Raw genomic sequence first — 15,215 nt, 5'->3', positions numbered from 1 at the left:
ATGGTGTTTAAATAAATGACAGATTTTTAACGGTGTTTACAAGGTTTAAAGGATTTTTAAAACATCAATTGTTTCAGGAGGTCACGTGAAAGGTCCTCCTTCGGCTCTTCAGAAAGTTCACATTATTACCTATACTTTATAATTATGCTTTATAATATTAAAGTAACAATCATTTTTTGTACAAACTCATTTTGGATTACCTTGTTGCTAAACATACTCATTGTAATCAGAAAATTAGAAAACCCTGTTCCTTTAGACTAAGTAGCTACTCCCAGACCTATCTTCAAATTTTATTTGAACTTATGTAGGTGTGACAGGGAATCCTTGGTTACCTTACACAACACCTCCTGAGCAATGCATAGGTTTTGCAATGCTAATTTCATAACAATGCGGAACATTTTTCCTGGTCCAACTACGCACCTATGCGATGATGTCATCTGTCCATTTGGGAGAACTGGCGCTCCCACTGTGAACTGGCTGCACACAAGCCAACTGTCAAAATCACCTGCTGTTCCAAGATACATCTGAGGGACACTGTCCCAGTTCCAAGAATAGCGCATCCCTACAACGCACGACCCTGGCCAGTGCTGACTTCTAATAGGCCGAGAGGAGATATATTTACCACCACTACACAACTCGCGTCAGTTTAAATCGCCACACAATTTAAAACTAACGTGGTTAGCCGAGCCCTTGACCTTTCACCCAGAAAGCACAAAGAGACAAGGTCAAATGTCACAATCTTTATATGCATTACTACAGACTACTCACCTCATTGAACACCAGATAAGCACACATATCGTACGATATCTATAAAAAAGTGAAAGACTGGGGATATGGTAGTTTTTAGTAAGGACATTTTTCATCACATATAGACAGCATAAGCCGAGGTCAAATCATTCATATTCGCAATAATTTCCCATCTCCTCTTAAATAGAAACAAAACGCTGTGCTGGTACAGTTTTAACGAGTTCTGTATAAACGAAAGTTACCTGTATGACGAAATTTGCACACAGAAAAAGGGTTCAAGTGTGCAAAATGTTTTATTCTGCCGCCATACCGACAATAAAATAATATGACGATGAAAAGGGCTGTTTGGAAATGTCGCATCTTATAGGGATTGACGCAAGGCATTAATGCATTTTCGAGTCTTGGGAAATGGATTTCTGATTCCTGTCCTTAGAATGTGGGATCTAGCAGTTCTTCTTGTCTTCAGTTATAAACATTTTGCCTAGGACACATTTTTCAAACCTTTATGGCCTCAGTTTGTTCTTTGTGTAAAGGTAGTGCTAAAAATTGAGATTGCTTTCTTTGATAGAAAAACAAGTTTTCATTACTGTACATTACAATATGGCCAGTATTGTGCAGGCAGTGGGACACTGCAGTCCACAGAACCCAGATTCAGAGCCCAGACTATTGCAGACAGGCCATCAAACCCCATCTCAACGAGCAACGCTCTTCAACAAAGAAAAAGAGAATAGCTACTGCTTTCCAGACTAAATTGGGAACCCACTTCAAGTGCGGAGCGACGCAATCCGGCAAGACGTCGCTCTATTTTTGTATGGATCATGGAACTGCAGATCTGAATTCACACGCCAATCAAGTCGGCTGGCCTCTACATCTTCCGGACCCGTGCAGTTAGAACTCGGACTTCCCCTGACACGCCCACTGCCGCGCAGTGTGGCCTGATGGGCTGCGAGCCTCGCTATACTACACGCCAGCGCCGACCTCTGGAGCCGCCGGCTTTGTCTGCGCCGCCTGGCCACTGAGAAACAACACATCACCTTCGGAAATAAGACAAGCAGACGGTAAACATTGATGTAGAAATATAATTTTCTAAAAAAAAATCAGATCAAAGAAAAATCTTATACAAATTTATAGAAAGAAAAAATAATAATTTGGGGAGAAGCCGTTCGGATGGAATGCAGAATTGGAAGAATGTAATCCTGCCACACGATTTATCCACATGGTGAATGGAGAACACGGAATACACAAACACAAATAAATTAAAATTAAATACAGGGAGGGATTTGTGTAGGTTTGTCAACAGTTGTAGAGAAAATGATAATCTCAGTTTATTACAGCCATGACAGGTCAATAAACAGGTATAGGGGTTGATCGGTGTGGCATAATCCCTTTTCCTTCCAGAACGTCCTGTTTCTTCCGGATACGTCCCTTTAAAATCTTGGGAATTGGCTTTCTGGAGTGGATAATTAAACAGTTAATCTCAAGTTCCATCATACAGTAAAAAACAAAACTGAATATCTTATGAAACTGCCAGCAACGCCTCAAGATGCTACCAACATTGATGCAACTGGTGTAGTGCTAGTATTGATAAAGAGCTTGAGAAATCAGCCCCCCATCAGTGCGATCAGTGTGACTGAAGTGCTCATACAGGCTTCCCACTGTACATGTACTGATTGCTGAACTGATATGTGACAGTCCTAATGCCCTAATTAGTGCACCTCCCAGTTTAAAGCTCATCTTTTTTCTTTGGTCCACCATCAATGAGAAAATACTTCCAATGCTCTGAAACACTGGAGGGCTGTGAGCAGTTTTTTAAACCTGTCCATGGATCCCCAGATGTGGCAGAGTACTGAAGTCTAGGGGTATATTTTGGAAAAATCAACACAAAAAAAGCAATGCAAGGGGCCAAAACTATTCCTGAAAGTGTACCCGCTGACAGGACAGTCTCCAGCCTTCGTCTCACACAAAGAGGTATTCCATTTCCTCCTGAGCACCAGCCCAGCCCATGAGCCCGAGTTAACGGTCTCCATTTTCCACACAGCATGGACACACTGAAAAACGCCTCCGTGGCTGGGCTCTGGCCCAGCCTGTCTGAACACACTATCTACCCAACAGAGGTAAAAACTGCTTCTAGGATGAGGCAATGCAACCATCCATTTAGAATGAAGCACTTGTGAGCACATGCAAAAGCACCATTGGTCAAGACACAGTGAGCACGGAGACTGCAGAGTCCTGTCAGCCCCTGGAGAATTCAGAAAGAGTTAGCCTTTAGCCTAGCATACATGTTCTTTAGTCTCACTTGTTCTCAAGAAAACTCACAAAAACTAATTTGACTAACAAGCCTACTTTGCCTTCCAAATTTTAACCAGACGTATCTTTTCTGCAGGTCATGGGTTGGAGGTGGCTGTTTGAGATCGTCCGTTTCCAACCGGTTGAGCGATCATCTCGCTTTCTGCCCTTGACTGAGCCCTGCGGGTGGTGGTTTGGTCCAGGGATCTGGTTTGCTCATTAATCACTGAGAACCAAACAAAATAGACAAGGGGGGAGGGAGAAAGCAAGGACAAATTGTCCAGGGATTCTGTTACACATGGACGCATACAGGACAGCAGGTCTTTCCACGCCTGATTCGTCACACTGATCTCCACAGAGGGATGCACTAGTAGGCAGATCTGGCTGGTGAGGCTCCAGGGCTCAGGGTTTTCTGAAAGGGATGGAGGAGGTTGCTGTTGGGTATCTCAGGCATCCTCTCCGCCTCAGCAGATAAAGAGTTCTGTACAGTGGCAGAGATCAGAGCTCATCATGAGGTATGTGCAGAGCGTGGTCACACAGATCTGAGGGTTGGAAGTGAAGAAGAAAAATATGGTCATCAGGTTCTTAAAAGAAAATCAACACAGTCATCTCTCAAACACCTTCCCTGCAAGCAAGCCATTTCAAAAGCATCATCTGAAACCCACCTGGAGCAGTGACATCATCTCATGAATCTGGACAAGCACTGAGCAGCAGTCCCTGGGTCACCCCAACGCTGCATCTTTACCTGGTTACCCGAGTTAAAACACCCCTGCACCAAACTCACTGCGCCCCCTTCTCTCCCCAAACACCTGTGTATCACTTTCAAAATTATAAAACATCTCCTGGCACACAGCTATTTGTTACGAACTGTTATTTGAGGGGGATGTGAAATACCCAAAATGGTTAATAGGAGTTAACCACAGAGGGCAAGATTTAGTCATCCAGGCTAAATCATTCATTTTATCTGGGCCTCTGCAGGTCCATAGGCCAGTATCATCTGTTTAAACTACTCTGTTGTGGTGACTGCACAATTCAACCCCTCCCGCCGGAGAAGCCCTGAGCTCGTCTCCGATAGGAGGAGGTACGCCCAGGGAAAGGCCAGGAGAGGTTACCTGTCCGTTTGCTGCACAGCTTGTCTTTGACGTTGTCCGTCTGGTGGGCGAAGAACTCGATGAGCTCGTCCTCGTGGTGCTCCACAATGTACTCGCACTGCAAGACAGTACTGGAATTACGTCTGCAAGCATCGTCACCGTTCTTTAGAAGCTGACTTGAGACAGAAAAGGGGATGACGGCACTTCTCAACGAGATCGTGACCACCGCGAATCCGAAACCGTACAGAGTCACTAAGTAAGGACACAGCCCCTGGGTGCCGGGAACGAGCAGGACTCAGACTCACAGTGAACTTGAGGCTGGCGGTGACCTGGGAGTCCAGTCTGGTCTGGGAGAGGTCCATTTTCTTGCCGTCCCGGGACACCACGCGCTCGTAGATCTTGCGGTGCGTGTCGGGGTCCATCCGCTCCCCATACTCCGTCATCGTCTCGCACACGGTCTCCATCAGCTCCAGCAGGTGGGCCTCCGATCGGGCGAAGGGTACCTTGGGGGGGTAAAGAGGACACAAGGGGGGCAACACTGAGGCGATTCAGCTTGCCTGGAAGAGCCCCCACACGGTTACCAAGCTGACATCACTCAACAGCTCCCAATAACCTCTAAAACAGCAGTGGGAGCATCTTAAAGGAGATAACCCTTCTACACACAGGAGGGTATTCACTTCATAATTATAATAATAAACTTTATTTCATATAGCGCCTTTAAAGGTGGCTTCTCAAAGCGCTTTACAGGATGACAACAACAATAAATAAAAAAGAATACACAAGATAAAACACAATTAGAAAAAGTAACGCCACACTCTCTTGTTTAATGCACACAGGCAGCTGAAACACCACGTCTCTTCCCGTAAAAGGTCTTTGTCTCCATACTATGGCCGCTGTAGTGCAGGCTTGCGGATTTTTTTTGTAATGTGAACTCAGCCCGATCCCTTGGTGTATTAATATTATAGTCTCATGTACGAGTAGAATAGGTTCATTGTCTTCCAATGAAAGACAGGTTCCTTTCGCCCAAGACAGACAGGGGACAGCAGAAACTCGCCACACCCGCACTGTTACAGTAACTCAATCAACCTTAATAGCCTTGCAAATGAGCTCACACTGTTGGATGTAAACTCGACGCTCCAGAGATGTCACATTTTAATGTACATGTCAAACCGGTTGCTTTCTATTGCAGATGTGCTCCCGCCGATACTTTTTTTTCCTCATAGCACTTTACACTTAGTTTAAACTACTGAGGGAAATAGGTTTAATCCAGGTGGGTAGCCGCGTACAGCATGCGTAGGCTGCAAAGGAACAAGTAATAGGTTTATTCCATGCGGAAGAAAAAGAAGACAACACAACGTTTCGGCTGTTTCAGGCTGCGCTGTTCTGCTTCCTATGGGGATATACAGGTTTTTCGCACAAAGCCGTATTGAGCGGTATTTCTCACGTTGTGAACGTGTGTACACAGCGGTCCCCCTGGGTTCCAGTTAGTGTATAATTATGCACCGGTGGAAAACCGGAGGATTAAAAAAAGAGAATTAGCTCACTTATAGTTTTATGTGGAAGGTTTTCACAAGTCGTGGTCTTTAAAATGCATTTGGTTTGAAGGCTTTCCGTGTTTCCCTTCCAAAGATATGGACAGAAGAATAATCGAGCGTGGTCAAAACAATGGCTTAAAAACGGCATAGTAAACGCTGTGAAAACAGTCACATGTACCTTGTACACACAGCAAGTGTTTTTGTAACTCTAGGAGGTTTCGTGAAAAAGCTACAGGCGTGCCAATTGTAATCGTTTTTCTTTTAAAATAAAAAGTGTCATCTATACAGAAAAGTTGCATTTAATACCACTCGATAGTTATATTAATAGAGATAAGCTCTCTATTAAAGCTCAGATCAAAGATCAAGCACAGATCAAACAGCAATATCTCACACACTGGGACTGATCTGTGATCTGTGATGTGATTGAGTGTGAACTGTGGTGCTCTAGCAGTAAGTCACAGGAGAGCAAAGGGCAGGGCAGGTGAGAAAGAGGATCCGAACAGTGAGAGATCAGTGGGACGAGGCGTGAAGATGAAATCGGTAAATGAACGCAGTGATTTAAAAAATAGATCAGTCTGTTATTGAGAGCTGGGGGAAAGTGTAATCTGCCCGATACAACTATTAAAAATAATGTAAGAATTTCATCTTAAAGAAGAAGTCTAAAGAACACTGGACACCAGATTGTTGCTAGCTTCCGACAAGACAGACCGTAGCTTTTCCACTTTTTTGTTTCCTTAAAAGTGGCTTAATAATTGCTAAGTATAGATAAGGAGAAAACCTGCAATACAGGGATCTAGTACCACTACCCATTATCTCAACTCCTTCATATTCCTCTTCATTAATGTTCCAGTTCTACAACTCCTGCTAGAACAACAATTTATTCTGTAAATAATTTGGGAAAGCATTTCTACACTAGGTATCACACTATTTTGATCTATTTGTAACAGGGCATTCCTTCCTCAATTTTCACTGGGCTTTAACTACAGACTTAAGTATGCCAGATAATTATCTGAGTTCTTAAGATTTCAAACTCACAAAAGCTGAATCTTTGATCTGAAAATTGATACAGATGGCTTGCTTAAGTAGCTTATTTGTTAAGCTTTAACGTGTGTTTCATACAATACTTTGATTTTTCACAATCTGACAATGCAAGACAGAATTCACATTCACTGCGCCCAACGGCCTTACAGATCAGCAAGTCAAGGAAAACAATGATCACGCCCAGCTTTTCAATGGAATTGCTTTAACTTGCTAATGCGTTACTGTAACAGTCCAGGTGTGGCGAGTTTCTAGTGTCTCCTGACGGTCTTGGGCGAAAGGAACCTGTCTTGCATTGGAAAGCTGGGTCTGAGTCACTGTGTCCATCCTACTGTATATAATAATGCCACAATATGTCTTTTATGTGTTGCAAATGACTGACTTGCTTTAACAAAATATATTTACTAATCCTTTTGCCTGGCAATCTACCTGAATGCCCAACTATCTGAGAAGCCCTCCATGAAACCAAAAGAACCACAACTGAACGAGTTTTGATAGTAAGAGAGAGAAGAGAGAAATAATAAGAGAGTCCCCATTACCCCCATTTTGATTTAATGTGTACGATGCTGTAATACAGTTTAAAATAATTAAAAGTCTAAACAGTATCAACTTGAATTCTTATCCCTATTAATATAACTATCAAGTGATATTAAATAAATACAGCCTTTTAGTATAGATTACACTTTTCTAAAATGTATTTAAAAAATAAAAACAATTACAATCTAATCTTTCCACGTTTGATCCCAAGAGGAAGTACAATACGCTCCTGCTTTCTTTAGCGATGGTATGAAAAATAAATCTAAATGGAGAGAAAACTATGCTGAAAGTTTATTAAGATTCTTAGAAGACAAAGATAACAATTTACTTTGCATTGTCAGATTGTGAATCAATAAAGACATTTAATTAAACACGCGTTTGCGACTTAAACATGAAAAAGTCGGTATATTTTATAAAAGCAAGATTGCTCAGTTGGACAGTATAAAGCAAGTATGATTTTAATGTTTGTAATCACAATTCTTGCAAGTACAAACATAAACTGGAATGCTACAGAACCCTAAACAGACAATGCACTTTTAGTTTAGCAGGATTTGCACAATAAGCACACTGTTTAATGGGGATGACATTACCCACATCTATTATCACTGTACAAGACTACCTTCAGCCTGCATAGTCTGCAAAGAAACAAGTAATAAGTTTATTCCATGCTGAAAAGAGAAGAGTGAAAATGCAACGTTTTGGCTGTGAAGCCTTCTTCAGGTGTGAGGGTCTTCAGCTCAAAATGAAACACTAAAATGTCACGTAGGCTCTGAACGGGTTCAACTTTGATTTGGGCTTGCTTGACGTCACTGCCTTTCATACGAAATCCTGCTTGAATCCTGCTAAACTAAAAATTAGACACGAGAAGAGTAGTTCAGGTGGGGAGCTGCGTCAGCATGCGTAGGCTGCAAAGGAACAAGTAATAGGTTTATTCCATGCTGAAAAAAAAGAAGAAAGAAAACAACGTTTCGGCCGTGGAGGCTTCTTCAGGTGTGAGCACCTCCACAAGAAGAGTATTACTGGACAATGTTGTGAGGCTCTGGTGAAATTTCTCTGTGAACTGAAGAGTTAAAGTGTAAAGTGTCTCCTCCTTTTAAACTTGTTAATGCGACACAGAAGACATTACTGTATTAATGATGTAGCGCTTCGGGCTCACGTGGGTTTGCGCCCTACCCCCTGCGGTACCGCTGTGTATATACAGTACGAACATGCTGAGATATTTAAAAATATAAACAATGCCAATATGGTGTAGTGTCCATTATATTTGCTATTTTAGTTTTTCAAAGAAATGTTTATTTGTTAAAAGAAAACTCATAGCAATTGCTGGATTTGAACACCTGACCTCACGCTTATAAGTCAGTCACTTAAGCCATCACACCACCAATGCAGTCATGTGACAAGCACTGAAACAGCAATACACATATCAATGGAAAGTCTTATACTACTGTTTGTGCTACAGTACATGAATATAATTATATCGTTATTAATTTCTTTAGTTACGTGATCCCATATTATATTCCCTATTAATCTAATTCTAAAAGTATGCTTTTGTTTACTCCGATAACGAGCGTATTCGCAGAAAAGGTTAAAACGATCACTTTTCACAAAGTTTATAAACGTACAGTAATATGGTCAGGAGGAGCATGTAAAAACGTTTCCGAAACAACCACATGTACGACTTTGATGCTTAAAATGTTTAGGGAGAAATGGAATACTGGTGTGTATTTTTTTCTTTAAACTACCAATACCAGCAATATACAGTTTAAATAATATGTTTATGTTCCTAAATTAATATCATTTATGACCTTCAGATGCATTATGCTCCTCTTCTTTTTATGCTCAGCTACTAAAATTTCCCTTTAGTTGAAAAATTCCATATAAATATTCAATACTTAGCGGATTAAAATGTGCACAGTAAAGAGATTGAATGATTAAATCTTTTCACTACCGACCAACGCACCACGAGTGCCCGTCGGTCATTTTGGCCAGCCAATCACATACCGTGGTACAGCGCGGTGGCTCGTGCGTAGTTGCGTGTGGTACAGGTTTGTACCGCGAACTTTGAATGGCTGCATCTGTAACTAGTTTATTGAGGGATGCTGAGTCAAGAAAAGAGAAGCTGGAGAGAAGGGAACCAGAGAAGCTGGATGAGGAGGGAGGAGGTATGGAAATGATATGTGTAGTGGAATGTGATGCAGGATGTTGTCAATCTTAGAACTAAAGAAATCTAAGAATGTGATGCAAAGTTGCGATGAGGCAGGTAATGTGGTGGGGCAGTTTGGCTTGAGCAGTCTGTTGATGGTGGAGAAAAGATGTCTGGGGTTGTTTTGCTGATTTTCAATGATGTGAGAGAAGTAGATGGATCTAGCAGACTCTATAGTAACCTTATATTCAGAGAAGTAATCTCTCCAAGCCTGATAACGTACATTTAGGCCAGAAAGACGCCACCTACGCTCAAGTTTGCGAGAGGCTGCCTTCATGGATCGCAGATGATCGTTGTACCAGGGGGCGGGGCGAGAGAAGGAGATGGTTCGAGTTTTTAAAGGAGCAAAGGTGTTGAGAGCAGATAAAAGAGCACTGTCATGTAACTGTATTTTGTCCTCTAGAGGGTCAGAGGAAGAGAAACAAGATAAGGAGGACAGAACAGAATGTGCAAACCTTGGGTGATCAATTGATCGCCAGTTGCAGAAATTTACAGTGCGTGGGGGGGAAGTGTTAGAAACAGGTAATTCCAGATTGAAGAGAATGGCTAAGTGGTCAGAGAGGCCTAGATCAAGGGGAGAGCAGTGGGAGACAAAAGAGTCATTTGTGATAATTAAATCTAAGGTGTGTCCTTTGTTATGTGTAGGGGTACAAACAAACTGAGTAAGACCAAAACATCCCAATAGAGAAAGGAAGTCTTTAGCCAGACTGGAAGAGCTTGAATCGATGTGTATACTAAAGTCCCCTAGAATAAGGATCCTTTTAAACTTAAGGCTTAAAAAATGAGAGTAAGTCAGCAAACTCGCCTAAGAAGGCTTCACTGGGTTTGGGTGGTCTATAAACTGTGGCAATGATAGTAGATTGGGGGATAGAAATATTTAAAACAAGACACTCAAAAGAAGAGGGAGGAGGTATAGTATTAGGACTTAGACTGTAAAAAAGGTTGTAAATGACAATGATGCCCCCGCCTCTGCCTGAAAGACCGGAAGGTCAAACAAACCATACCCAGGAGGGACTGATTGGTTAAACAGGAGTCCATCGGTTTGCTTGTGCCAGATTTCGGTTAAGCACAGAAGGTCCAGGTTATTCCCACAGCAAAGGCTGATTTCATCCACGAAAACAGCACAGTACATTCTGGGGTGGCACATGGAGGCCTGTCCTGCACCAGCAACCCAACAACTTAATCGAAGAAAGGGTGCAGAAGAGAAACAGCGCCACCTTCTGGTCCATCATCACCGCCTACTGCAGCACACAGTTCTCTCTGGAGATTGTTTCATCCCAGTACTAATCAGGCTCAGGCTTGATTAGCTTCTGGGATCTGACCAGATCGAGCTACAGGGTGGTAAGTCTGCTGTAAAGGTAGACTACGTCTGAGCAAGAATTCATCAAAGGACACTGGAGTTACCATATCTACTACTCCTAACACTGCCAGGGGATTCTTAAGGATCAAAATCAAAGACTTTTAGTTTATATGACAGGTGGCACCTTCTGCAACACAGCGTTCCCCCGTCAACATGCTCATTACATTGGCTTGGAAATTCTGGTCATAGGTGCCACCTATGCTAATTATAACATTATTAATCATCTAAGTGGGTGCTGTACATTGATGGAGGTGGAGGGGACTCCCATTACCTGAAAACTGCTATATAAGTGTAGGAAATTATCCTTCTTCCATCCATCCATTTTCAAACCACTTTATCCAACACAGAGTTGCAGGAGGAGCCAGAGGTTATCCCGGCAAACAGCGGTAACAAGGTAAGATGCACCCTGGACGTCAGTCCATCATAGGACAGACTACACTTTCACAGAAGTGTGTCCCTGGCCTGTGGGAGGAAACCCACGCAAACACAGGCAGAACATACAAACTCCACACAGAGATCACCCAGCTCCGGAATCAAACCCTGGGCCTGAGCACCACAAGGCAGTGGTTCTAAACACTGTGCCACAGTGCCACCCTATAACATTACTATCATCAGAAACCACAGTGAGATGGTAATGGCACAAGGATATCGGCGCAGACATTCAACGGTTACCGTAAACGTTTGGTTGAAGTCATTGCTGCTCAAGGGGGTCACACCAGTTACTGAAAGCATAGGTACACGTACTTTTATTCCATGTGTTATTTGTTTAATTGGGTTCTCTTTACCTATTTTTATGACTTAGATGAAGGTCTGATCACATTTTTGGTCAAATTTATGCAGAAATTCAGAAACTTCTAAGGGGATCACATACTTTCCAGGACCACTGTATAAGGGTCTTCTCTTCAACAAATGCACTCCACTGATCCCCATCTAGCACTTCAACACTCACCTCTGTGACTGACTGGCTGCCATCAGGGTTGATCCTGAACGATCCTGTCTGGATCATTTTCTTGGGATCCACCTGAGATATTGCCCACTCCATCTCATCCACCAGGGCTCTGCAAGCTGAAGAGCAGGGAGCAAGTGAGACTTGTCAGCAGGAGGAGGAGCATGGAGAGAGATCCAGACTCTTCATTTGAGCACTTTTTTAAATGAACGCCACGTTTCTGGAATAAATCCCTGCAGAGCTGTATCTAAAACTCTTTACATACTAATTCTACAAACCCAACTCAGTGATTGTGTTGCCACTTCTTGTTCTCCAGAAAGAGGTTTTATTCAAAATACCAGCAGGGTTGACATCAAAAACTTTATGCCACGTTTTTGTGCCCCAAACTCCATGTTCAAACATACTGATCTGCCCATTCATTCAGATCCAGGTTCTCTCTCAATACCTCCACACCTAGAAACTTCTTCTGCCAATACTGGAAAACAGGAGGCCAGTTTTGCTCTGCAGAAAATACCTTTGAAATGGGTGGATCTTTCCCCCTCACTTATACTAACACGCTGCATGAAAACCAGGACTGACCCAGTGACTGGGGTGTACTGGGATGTGTGGGGCGGCCACCCCTCGCATGCTGTACTCTACCTCCACAGCGCATGTCCTGTCCCTGCCGGGCGCCGAGGCTGGCCTGCAGGAGGAGCCACACACAGAGCACGCTCACACCACCCCTCATCTTCCTCACAGCCTGGCAGCTGAGCCTTCACCTGGGACCCTGGACACCTGCGAAATGGGTCACGACAACAGCGGAACATGAGAGAGAACCCAGACCTCCTTCCTGCAAGAAGCTCAGGCAAAGCAGTCAGGTGCTCCTTTGCAAAGGCATTCTGGAAGGGAGGGTGGATAAGCCCGACGAAGGCCCAGGGTGACTGACGTCACACCGTCAGGGAGTCAAGCTAACAGGGCACCCAGTGGTAGAGGGGTTAGTGCTTTTTAACGCTACACCTTCTCCAACAAACGCATAGTGTTGGAAAGCGTGTCTTGCAGCCTCTATAGCCACCATAATTCATGCTGCTGACTTTTTGACCTAAATCACAAGAAATCCTCTCTCCCCTCCCATTCTCAATTAATTTTCTCAGAAACTGGGCGTTGCAAGAGAAGGTGCAAGAGACAAAAAAGAATGAAGAACGCACTAAAAAACGAGACTGCACTTCAATGGCTATTATTAATGTGGGATTTTACTACAGGCTACAAACACGGCTGTTCTCTATGATGCAACTTAACTGCAGTTACATCGTATAAAGAGATGCAGCTTTATTTGTTTTTTACCTGGAGCACCTACTGCTCTTCATTTTTAAGTTTTTTTATTATAACAAAAAATACATACAGTACAAACAAGAGTACTTATAACATATCGATGACATCCGTCAGGGGCACCTACTGCCCTTCTGGCGGGGCTCATAGTGTGCTCAATGAACACTGGCCGCTTTATTAAAAGGGTTGCCTGTTGTGAGGCGCTTCAGGGTCCTGTCCACATTACTCAAACGCGCAGATAACGTTCACAACTCTTCTATTGGGGGTAGAGAGGCTCGCTTTTGCAATTATACCTTTCACAGGTCTCGTGCCATCTCATGTTCTACGCTTTGTGCGTCTGGCACGTGCACATTCGAAGGTTAAATAACACGACACGGGTCTCTGTGCCTCGCGACGAAAATCGTACTTCACGCATACAATCCACAAACTCCTATGATCTTAAATAAATGATCAACACAGAGTGTCTTGAGAGAGGGAGCCACTTTCTTTCAAATTCGCACAAAATAAGAACTTTTAAAAACGGTTTACTCAACATGCCCCTCAAAACGTGAAGGTCAATCGTGTTTCTCAGCAGCTCTAATAATCAAATATTTCAGTCCGCCGTTAAAAGCTGCTCCCAACCCCTTGACTCACGGTTTCGCGACACGTGTCCACTTTACCCTACCTGGAGCAGCAATTTAAAAAACACAACTTTCAGATCACAGACCACGTGTACGTCACATTATAGTACATAACTGCCTAACACTGCAATCTATAAAAACGCTCTTGCTGTTGTCAAAACAGCAGCAGACGCGGATGAGAGGGGTGGTAATGAAAACATTTTTTCTTCATCATTTCGCAATACTTCAGCTCGAAGAAAAGTCCAAATTGAGTTTATAGTCATAAAGAACAACGTGGACGACGTATTACTATAGAGGTTAAAAACACAGAAAATTACAGACTAAAAATAATATATATACACACACACTTCAATGCGCTCCGTTAACCGTGCTGAGCCGCACTTGCTAGAAACTTCGACTGAAACTCTCGGCACGTTCATATGCTGCCTCACCTATTCCTGCAACACTAGCGGTCCAACTGTCGCAAAATCTGTATACAGCCTCCCATTTAACGAAAATAAACTTTTTTCATAAACTCAGGACACAGAGAGTGCAAATTAACGCAGATACCCGTGCTACGAAGTAAAACAGATTGTTGCAAGCGAGTCTCAAAAACAACCAAGATCAGAGTGCATTTTTGGACGTTTATTAATGCATCAATCCACACTGCTTTTGGGACAGGACAACGGCTTGAATAAATTAACAGTTTAATTATTTACCCGTAGAAACAACTTGGCTTGACCAGTGCAACAGTTTAAATATTCACCCGCTGGCGGCCGGTTAACAGCTCCGCTACAATGAGTGGCTTGTCTACAGCTGTCCCATCGCAGAGCTCAGCGCGGTGACGTAGGTAGCCAAGACCGCTGTACCGGGGCTGACCGGATAAGAGCCGGCGCAAATCTCAGGACCTCTCCGAATACGAGATAATAATCACACACAATCACCACTTGTGCCAGGCTCGGACTGGGTTTCGGGTCAGCGACGTCTGCGTCATGAAAGAGGAAGGATAAGAAGCTAACAAAAGGAACGGCATTTTTTTTTAATTTTTCGGCGTCCTTCTCTCCAAGGCAGTTTTCCGGCCACACGTCGTTACTTCGAGGTCCCCGCCACCGGCTACTGCGTGGCGCTTCCGCGCGCACTCGGTCCCCCCACAGAGAAGCCACAGCAGAGGAGGGGGGTGGACAGTTCAGGAGGCCCGTCCTAGTGGCGGCTCATGAAAGGAAACATTCTTCCGTGCATGTTGGAATAAAGGCGTCAAAATTATTGCACGTCTAAGCAGAGACGTAGGAAATAATTCGTTTGTTTTGTGTTCGATTTCTAAAGGGGGAAGAGAGGAAGACTCCTTAAAAACATTCTGGCCTCAGTCAGTGAATGGAAAGGTAGTTTCCACACGTGTTTCAGGAAGGGTGATTGCTCAAGGCGGTCCCACCTCACCCACAGCAGAACACACTGGCACTCTTTGCTTGCCATATAGGGTTTCATTATGAAAGGGAGAAATCAAGTTAAACTCGTTTTCGCAGTATTTATTTTTTATTAAAAAAATTGTAACTACATTTTAAACAGAAAAG

General features: G+C 43.3%; 1 protein-coding gene across 3 annotated transcripts; it reads right to left on the bottom strand.

Moving 5' to 3' along the window:
* Positions 1 to 1,812: 1,812 nt before the first annotated feature.
* On the bottom strand, positions 1,813 to 14,764 carry cnpy2 (canopy FGF signaling regulator 2). Of its 3 annotated transcripts, none has more exons than XM_088921992.1 (6): positions 14,367 to 14,764; positions 12,383 to 12,517; positions 11,747 to 11,862; positions 4,430 to 4,627; positions 4,146 to 4,242; positions 1,813 to 3,575 (listed from the first exon to the last, which is right to left on the bottom strand). In XM_088921992.1, the coding sequence occupies exons 2-6, from the start codon at positions 12,468 to 12,470 to the stop codon at positions 3,532 to 3,534; spliced, it is 543 nt and encodes a 180-aa protein (XP_088778118.1). In that variant the 5' UTR covers positions 12,471 to 12,517; positions 14,367 to 14,764; the 3' UTR covers positions 1,813 to 3,531. The 3 variants fall into 3 exon arrangements, with proteins under 3 accessions (XP_088778118.1, XP_088778135.1, XP_088778127.1); XM_088922009.1 differs by having other exon boundaries at positions 14,414 to 14,451; XM_088922001.1 differs by lacking the exon at positions 14,367 to 14,764 and adding an exon at positions 13,713 to 13,742.
* Between the last annotated feature and the right edge of the window lie 451 nt (positions 14,765 to 15,215).

The sequence above is a fragment of the Atractosteus spatula genome, chromosome 1 (assembly GCF_055471065.1).
Source record: "Atractosteus spatula isolate fAtrSpa1 chromosome 1, fAtrSpa1.hap1, whole genome shotgun sequence".
In the NCBI taxonomy this organism is placed as follows: domain Eukaryota; kingdom Metazoa; phylum Chordata; class Actinopteri; order Semionotiformes; family Lepisosteidae; genus Atractosteus; species Atractosteus spatula.
This window is presented reverse-complemented; position numbering and strand designations above follow the sequence as displayed.

Excerpts from the sequence above, each read along its gene's own strand:
- cnpy2 (XM_088921992.1), bottom strand. The coding sequence starts at position 12,470 with ATGAGGGGTGGTGTGAGCGTGCTCTGTGTGTGGCTCCTCCTGCAGGCC. Across the intron at positions 11,863-12,382 it reads ACAGGACATGCGCTGTGGAG|CTTGCAGAGCCCTGGTGGAT; the intron begins GTAGAGTACAGC and ends CCTGCTCTTCAG. Across the intron at positions 4,628-11,746 it reads GCAGCCAGTCAGTCACAGAG|GTACCCTTCGCCCGATCGGA; the intron begins GTGAGTGTTGAA and ends TACCCCCCCAAG.